General features: G+C 55.3%; 1 protein-coding gene across 1 annotated transcript in view; it reads right to left on the minus strand.

The window, feature by feature from the left end:
• The window catches only part of SLC9A1 (solute carrier family 9 member A1), a 30395-nt gene extending 21970 nt beyond the window's left edge, over positions 1–8425 (minus strand). The window contains exon 1 of the mRNA XM_068417949.1: positions 7966–8425. Within this exon, the coding sequence (XP_068274050.1) occupies positions 7966–8302 (337 nt within the window). The 5' untranslated portion in view covers positions 8303–8425. The remainder of the gene's footprint in view (positions 1–7965) is intronic.

Consider the following 8425-nt stretch of genomic DNA (forward strand, 5'->3'; position numbering starts at 1 on the left):
AAAGCACTCCCAAGGGAAACTGGGGCACTAGCAGGGCTGGATACACCAGCTCTTCTCTTTAAAGGCCTGTGTGTGCTCAAGTCTGCGCCGGTGGCATTTGTGCTGTTAAAACCTCCAGCACCAGGGTGGGAAGCTGCCTTCTCTCCAAATACATCATTAAGATCTAGCGTGTCGTGACTCTGAAATGCAGAATAATTCCAGGCACGCTGCGAAACGCAGTATGCTTCTGCAAATGTGCCTCTTGCAGGCTTGACAGAGAGAGGAGAATCATTTCCCTACCAGCACCCTCTATCAAGCAGAATTTAAGAGCTGTCCCTCGAGGCTGATTGTATTGTGACTTTCTGGAGACAAAGACCATTGATGCTATGATGGTTATGAGTCACTGCAGGGCAACCCAAGGAAAAGCATTTGTTCTCTTCCGATTACAAAGTACTTTGCATTCTCCAACTTCCCGCTCAGGGATCTCAAAACATCATCCCAACGTCAAACGAGCCTTTAGTCACTCCTGTCCCTATCAAATCCACTACGCAGGTGGGTCAGGCTCTCTTGGGAAGGAACCCCAAGCCATGGGGTGACATACCACCACAGGTGACACACCCTCAAAGGTGACACACCACCAGATTTGTTCTCACTACTCCACTCCAAGCAACGATCAATCTTTGATCTCGCCTTTCCTGACAGACACACAGCAACGTGTGTGTGCATGCCCGTCTGTAGAGCTTTTAATTTCATTTCTTCCTTCCCAAGCAGGAACACACATGTTCTTCTGCCCGAGGAAAGAGCAGAAGAACAAAACAGGACAAGATAGCCATCCCTCAATTAACACACAACTGGAAGATATTGGAAAATTACAGAGATAAGCAAGATACCAAACGCTGTGTAGAATAGATGGCGATCACACAGCTTGCCTAAGGCAGTATATCGGCCGGCACCATGAAGCGAGAGGAACAAGCATCGCTGCTTGGTCCAAGTCAAACCATGGCCACAACTTCCCTCCTCCTCTGCTGTTCCCTTTGAAGCCGGTCAGCCCAGATTCCAAAACACCGAGGCTGTTATCAAACCTACACCAGCAGCTTTGAGCCCCGACGGGCGAGAAGAAACCTCTGACGACCCAGGCAGCCCAGCAAAGCCAGCGTAGGGCAGAGGTGTAATCCAGCTCCGTCTCTGCTCGGCAAGGCTGTGTTTTCACAGAGTATTCCGGATGGATTTCAGTTTTTATTTGAACAAATTAAGCCTTGGGGACCCAAAAGAGAAAAAAAAAATGAAATCAAATGTTTACGAGGCAGCTGCAGTAATTCATCCTCATTATGGCTTACTTTTAAAGTTTCCTCTCCCGCTCTGACAACACTCTAGTAAAAGACCGACTCCTACATGACCCCGGGACAGTCTCTACAGCCCCCATCATCTCTGCAGCCTACAGCCAGAACTCAGGACTGGCAAGAGGGAAAAGAGAAAAGATTATGTTAATGAAATACTCTTTTGCAAGCCTGACGAGCTTCTGGTTTATACAAGTGAGATGTCTGTCTCTCTTCTGGTTCCAGTCCCTCGGTGCCACAGGTTTATATGCTTGTAACCCAAAGAACAACCCTCTCCCCTTCCTTCCACCATCACTCGGTTTCCCCTTCTCCCACGTCTAATTCTCAAACCCCGAAGGACTCTATTTAGCCACACTAATTGCGAGCAAAAGACTCCTTCTCCACCCCACTAATTCCCAAAGGAACTCCCGCACCGCTGGGTACGGTGGATAAGCCGTGGTTGGGTGCCTGGGCTATTTGGGATGGAGGACATGAACCAAATAGGCCAAATATTGGCACGTTCTGCTCCTACCTCACAAGCCAGCCCAGCTCTGTTGGAGGTCTCAGGGGAAGGACAACTTCATGGCATGTCCCTAAAGCCAGGCCAGCACCCATCCAGGTTCTGGCCATTGCAGGACTCGGCAAGTCAACATCCACACCCCAAATTCCACCGGCAGACTGTGCGGGAAGCCAGCCCGCCCCTGACCCCCGGCACGAGGTGTCCAAGCCTTTGTTCACAAACAGGATGAAACAACAGCTTCGGTTCCTGAGTGGCCTTGAGGTCCAGAAAGCAGAACTGGGCACTGCTGCAGGCAACAGGGTCCCTGCAGGGGGCAAAGCCATGGCTGCAAACGGACATCTTATGCAATTCTGCTTTAACGGACATTAGGGCTCGCCGAGGAGGTATGGGCTGTGATTACAGACAGGGTCAGCTCTTCCCACTCCGTCACCATCCTGTATTTCACAGCAGGAACCTGTCATTCTTCCAGCCCTAATGAATCTAATGGTTTTCTCCGATCCGTGGAGGGAACAGTTTGGATGTTTTTTTGCTCAGACACCAGTAACGGGCAGAGCAGGGAGGAAAAAACATGCCATGGCTGTTCTTTCTGAGATGGCAAAGTAGAGAGAAAGGGAAACAGCACGTGTTTGGATCATTCCCTGACAAGGAAGCAGGAATGCAACAAGTCTGCATTAGAAGAGGCTGTTTAAATTCATTACCATGACAATTTACACTTTTGTGGCACCAGCTGCATCAGTATTTCAAAATCTTTTCCTGACAGTTATTCATCAAGCCTCAATTCACCTGCAGAACAGCCACCAGCTCACCGATACAAACAGGGAAATGTCTGGGGTGATCTCAGACCACACACGACCTCGCTATCTGCAGCCCACACATGAAATAAGCCGGGGCTGCTGCTTGCAAGCAGGCAGGTTTTAAGACAAACATTTCCCTCCGGCTCAGCGAGGGAATCCGCATCAACCAGTCCCACAGATCCAGATGAAACAGCTCACGAAACCTCCAGCAGCCCTTCCCACCAGCCGAGCTTTGCCAATGGCTGTCCCCAGCAAAGCCTGCCCGGCACAGCCCTGCCTGGCGCCCAAGAGAAGCCAGCCTTGCAGTGGCAGAAGGGGAACAGAGCTGACCTCCAGCTCGCTCATCCCCTACGTCAGACACACGTATTGCCAACAGGATGACGAAGGCTGGGGTGACGCACGTCTTCGAACGTTTCTTTGCTGTCCCCTTTCCAAGCCTTGCAGGTGGCACCGGCAGAGGTGTCCCCATGCCAGTGGCTTTGCTCTGGGGTGTTTCTGCTGCGTCTGGTCTCAAGATTCAGTTCCTGCATCCCGTGCCACCACCACAACAGGTTTCCTACCCTGCTTATCACCCTTCGCCCAAAGAAATCCTCGAGTCCCTCAACTCACAGGTCTCTCTAAGACCTCTGGGGTGGCCCCTCCAAAAGCCCCGGTTTCAGGGGAGGGATGTGGGCTGCTCAAAGCATTTGAAAAGCACCCAAGTATTTCAGCACCCAAATCTTGCTGCCAGCCAGCAGCCGCCAGCCTCTAAAAACGTTTCTCTGGCAATTTTGAAGTTGTCCCTGCTCCTTCGTGCGCAGGAGCCACCCTGCCGTGCCCAGAGCCTCTGCCAGGCTCCACAACCCCACTTGCATCCGTCATGTTTTGCTCTTCTTTTCCCAGCTCCTATCACCAGCCCACAGGCACCGGGAACTGCCTTTATCTTGTTCCTCCCAAGACACCATCAGTGACAGGGATGGCCGGCACCAGCCAAAGGCAACTGCTGCCGCAGGAGCGGCACTGAACACCAGAGCATGACGCCGGGATGTCCCATGCTCTAAAAACCGGGCTGAGATGTGTCACCAAAGAACCCCCAAAAGCAGCAGCATGTCCCCACCGCAGCTCCGGGCTCCCTTTCTGCTTGCTTGGCACAGACTCTCTCCCCAGCTCGCTTTACACCAGCCCGACTATCACACAGTGGTGATTTTTCTGCAAGTACCGGCTCAGCGCTGGCTGCCATCAGACAGTCTGGAGGGAGGGGGAACACCCCAGACAACAGCCCTGACCCAGACACACGAAAAACCTGAGTGCTGCAAAGGGGGAACAAGAGACAGAGCAATGACTCAGTGATTGCTACAGGCTGCAACCCCAACCGGAGCGCCGCATCAGGCAGCGAGCTAGCATCTAGCGCACAGCAGCGAGCAAAAGCAAGGTAAGAGAGTTCAGCCATGAATAGTGCCTTGCAGGGACCCTCCACAGCCATCTCTGGTGTGGACACGTAGGAGGTCAAGTCCTCACTACGTACTTGAGCTGTGAGGTGGAAGGGCCAGGATGCTCCAAGGGGGCTGGGGAGATCTCAGGTGCTGAAGAGCTGTTTGGTGCAGACGGACGGCCCCGCAGACAGACAACAGGGCACACCTTGATCGAAGCAGCTCCTAATGCAGGATGGAAAAACGACTGCTGCGCTTTTCTGCTTTAGAAGGTAGGGCCTAAGATGTGCTCTGGAGACAAAGGTAACCCCAACTCTTCTCCAAGGTGGGTAAGAGCTGGTGGCTTGCAACAAAGCCCCAGCCCACGTCCGCACAGCCAGCAAAGGGACTGCTAAGCACAATCTGATATTTACATTCCTGACTCACTCCTTCCCTTTCCCCTGAAACTTAACAGCATTTATAGTTGAACCTGAATTCCCCTGAACGTCTCCTGGAGCCATGTGAGCCGAAAGGTCAGTCCTCAGTCAGGAAACCAGGTTCTTGTGCTGAGAAACCCCCCAGCCCTTCCCTACCACTCCTGGGGCACGGCACGAAGGAAACGCTTACAATATCCTTGCAAAACCTTGGAGATGGGCACAGAGGGCTTCCAATTTGGGTGCTTCACAAAGGTCTGACCTTCTGCAGCAACGCAACAGGCTGAGACAAAGTCTGGTGGCAACCCTCAGCAGCGAAGGCTTCTCCACTTTTACTGGCAAAGTCAAGCCATCACCAGATGTGGTCTGCACGTAGCTGGCAGGGCTTTGGAAAGGCATGGTTGTAGCTGTCCCTCACCCCCCCTTCTCCTTACACAGTCTTAAAATACCACGTGAGTATTAAGTAAAGCAGCCAGCGCTAGCCTTCCCCTTCTCTACTGGGATTAGCAAAGCAGAAACAGCCCACGCCTGCAGGACACACTGGGGTCACAAGTCCCTCTGTCCCAGAAAGTCACCCCCTGTCAGGTGGTGAATCCTCCAGGAACCAACCTCCTTTGAGTCGTTTTACAAAACCTGCATCAAGAGGGGAAGGGCTCAGCTCACACCTGTGATTCCCCAAACAAACCCACAGTTAGAGCTGCTGGAAAGAGGGTAAATCACATGGAAGGGACAACCCTGGGATGCATTTAAACCTGAATAGCTGTCTGAAGCGTCAAGAGCGATGAGGGGAAACTGAGCAACAGGACAAGGGTCAGCTTGTGTCTCCTGGCCCAGAACAGAGCCCTGTAAGCACTTCTGAGCTCCTTTACGTGGTCACCCTGCACTACGCCAGCGGATGCCACCCAGAAATCACTCATAGGGTTGTAGACTCGCAGTTTTGCAGCAACACGTGGCTCAATCACCAGCCCTAACCCAGGAAAGGGGCACCCTGAGCCGGAGGAGAAGCTGGGGAAGGGAAGTCTGGAGGTGCCAAGCTGTCATGCTCAGCCCATGCTGCACCAATTCTCCTTCTGGGAGAAAAGATGTTTGTCCCCTGCACCTCAGGGTTACCCTGATGCATCAATAAGTGCACGCTAACAGGACAGGGGAGAGAGGAAGCGCTGCAAATTCCTGCTCTGCTCATCATCCCCCTTCCCCTCTACATGGAAACTGAATGCTCCAAACCCTGACGGGTTTAGGGAGCCTGGAGATGCGCGTGCCTCATCCTGCCATCACAGACTGTACTGCACCGGCGTTCAGCAGTGCCCGGTTGTGTAAGAGCTGTCCCTGGGTGAAAAAAACCCGTATTTTGCTGCTCGTGCACAACCTCCTCTGACCCAAGGTGGGATCGATGGGGCCGGTGTTTAGACACTGAGCAGCGAGATACTTTTGCAGGTCGCAAGCTGGGGAAGCCTGAATATTGAGCTGTATCAGGAACCAGGGAACTATACGCTGAGACAACACAAACAAGCAACGTTATCCCCTTGCTCTGATGCAGCTTCTAAACCCTGGAGAGCAGGCCAAGGAAAAGGATGCCCCAGGACTGCTCTGCTGTCGAAGCCCCTGTTAGAAGTGTAGGTATGATTTTGGCATAATCAGCATCCCTGGAGCTCTGTAGATCACTTGCCATCTCCAAAGGACCCTTGCCAAACTCCTCCTAAAATATACCCCTGAAACACGCAGTCTTGCATAATACTTTTAACACGTAAGAACCGACGGGGCTCAGCTCACCGCCAGAAATAACTTTTCCTGCAGCACAAACGAGCCCCAACTTCAGGCAACGGCGGCAGAAACAGCTTCACGCAGCGACCCAGCGCACGGAGGGTGCCCGTGGGAGGGGGGCGGCCGGCGGGCAGCGATGCCCCGGTGTCCCCCACCACTTACGTCCCTGGGGAGCCGCTTTCTGCTGCCCATTCTGGTGCTTTCCAGTGGCGGTTTCTCAAAGCACGCCTCGAGCAGGGACGCAGGCCAGCGCCGTTAGCCCCTCCTTTCTCCACCAGCTTCCGCACAGATACTTCTGATTTCATCACTCTTTGCTCTCCCAGGCAGGAGGACTGCAAACACAGTGCAATAGCCCCAAACAGCTAGCAGAGGTCGCTTAACATGCGCTGGGTGAGCCCTGGGAAAGGAGATTTCGGGGCTGTGTTGCCTACGGGAAGGCACCTTCTAGCTAAACGTGCCTTAAATAATTTTGGGTAAATCCAGGAAGGGATAAACCTCACGGATCTCGCCTCACTCTGCCCCGACTGCTTGTCTCCCAGACAGGCAGGAAGCCTCCAGCTCTGAAGTGTTTGCACTCCTGCGCCTACATGTAAATAAAACACCCAGGAGGGATTGGGAAAATGGGGCTTTACCTGCTTTACCTGCTGGGAAGGGGATGAGGTATTTTTAGGAAAAGCTGCGCAGGGACGATCTGAGCTCCTGGGGGTCTCTTGGACCCCTGTGGGCCAGGACAGGGCCCAGTTTCCAGCAGGCACCAGCTCAAAAAAGCTCCCAAAGCAAGATTTCAATCAGCAAGCAGAAGTGCTCCGTAAGGAGCGCTGCCGTTAGCATTATTAAATCGCTGATGGAAACTGGGGACGAAAATGAAGGAAATGCAGAGCTGCCCTCCTTCCCATCACCCGCTCTAAGGCAGGAACATTTCACCTGCCCTCTTGGCTTTATCACCACTGGCAGGACCAGGGCCAGCTTGACCTCGGCACTGCCAGAGGCCGGGTCCGGCACCCCGGTGCCAGCGGGCACGGAGCAGTTACATCACGTCACACGCTTTGGGGTAACTCGGTTGGTATTGATCCAGCTGCAGAAGTTTGGAAAACACTTTGTCAACAACCCCCGCCCTGGCAGACTGATGCTTTCCCAGAACAGGTCATCGCAGCAGGTGACTTTTCCCAGCCCTACGGCCCCTGATGCTCGTTATCTTTAATGCAGGAATCCTCCGGACACTTTGCAGCAGAGGCAGCTGCCTACCCCTGTTTGCTGTGGAGGAGGGGGAGACTGAAGCTCTGGGAGATTTTTAAGTGAGTTCTCCAAGGTTACAAAAGGCATCTGTGGTTGAGAAAGGAAGCAAAGAAACAAACCGGACGCTTCCTCCTCTCTGCTGCTGCCTGAGTGCCAAAGGGAGGAAAGCAAACCTGGTCCGAGCAGGGGATGGTCAGGGGCCCGCAGCACCTTCAGCCCTGCTCCTGGCCAGCGAGATGAGCAAGCCCGTGCCGAGCAAAGGGGCTGGGGTGCTGCTGCCCTCCCTGCCAGGGCTACAGCAGAGCCCCAAGGTCGTGGGGAGAGCGGTGCCCACCCCTGGGGGGTTTGCACAGGACATGCAGCAGAATTTGCCCTGCTTTGCTTGGGGGGTCCCACCCTGGGATGCTCGGGGGGTCCCTCCTTGGGATGCTCAGGGCGCCTGCCCTACGAAGCCGGGGGTCCCTCCCTGGGGTGCTGGGGGGGGTCCCTCTCCCCGGTGCCCTTACCCGGGTCCCCACCACACCGCCGCCGACCTACCCAGCTTCATGAGGCAGGCCAGCAGAATCCAGAGGGAGATCTCGAAGGGGGTGCGGACATGGCCGTAGTCGATGCTCAGGACGGGGAAGGCTTTGTGGTGCTTGGCGTGCCCCTCGCCGGAGCCGTTGGCCGGCTGCTTGTTCAGCGGGTGGATCTCCTGGGGGGAGGCGGGCGGCGGCGGGGTGAAGCCGCCGAGCTCGCCCCCCGGCAGCGGGGCCGGCTGTCCCTGCGGGGGCTCGGAGGTCAGCATGGGGTTGGCCTGCGAGCCCTGCCCGGGGAGCAGCGGCCCCAGCAGCAGCAGGGCCCAGGGTAGGGCGCGCAGGGCCGCGGCGCCCATGGCGCGGGGCAGCGACGGGGACGGCGGGGGGCGGTTCGGGCGGGCGGCGGGACCCGCCGGCGGCGTGGGGCAGGAGCCGCCCCGCCGACAGCCGGAGCGGAGCTAGGGCGGCCGCGGCGCCGG

The sequence above is a fragment of the Nyctibius grandis genome, chromosome 24 (assembly GCF_013368605.1).
Source record: "Nyctibius grandis isolate bNycGra1 chromosome 24, bNycGra1.pri, whole genome shotgun sequence".
Classification (NCBI taxonomy): domain Eukaryota; kingdom Metazoa; phylum Chordata; class Aves; order Nyctibiiformes; family Nyctibiidae; genus Nyctibius; species Nyctibius grandis.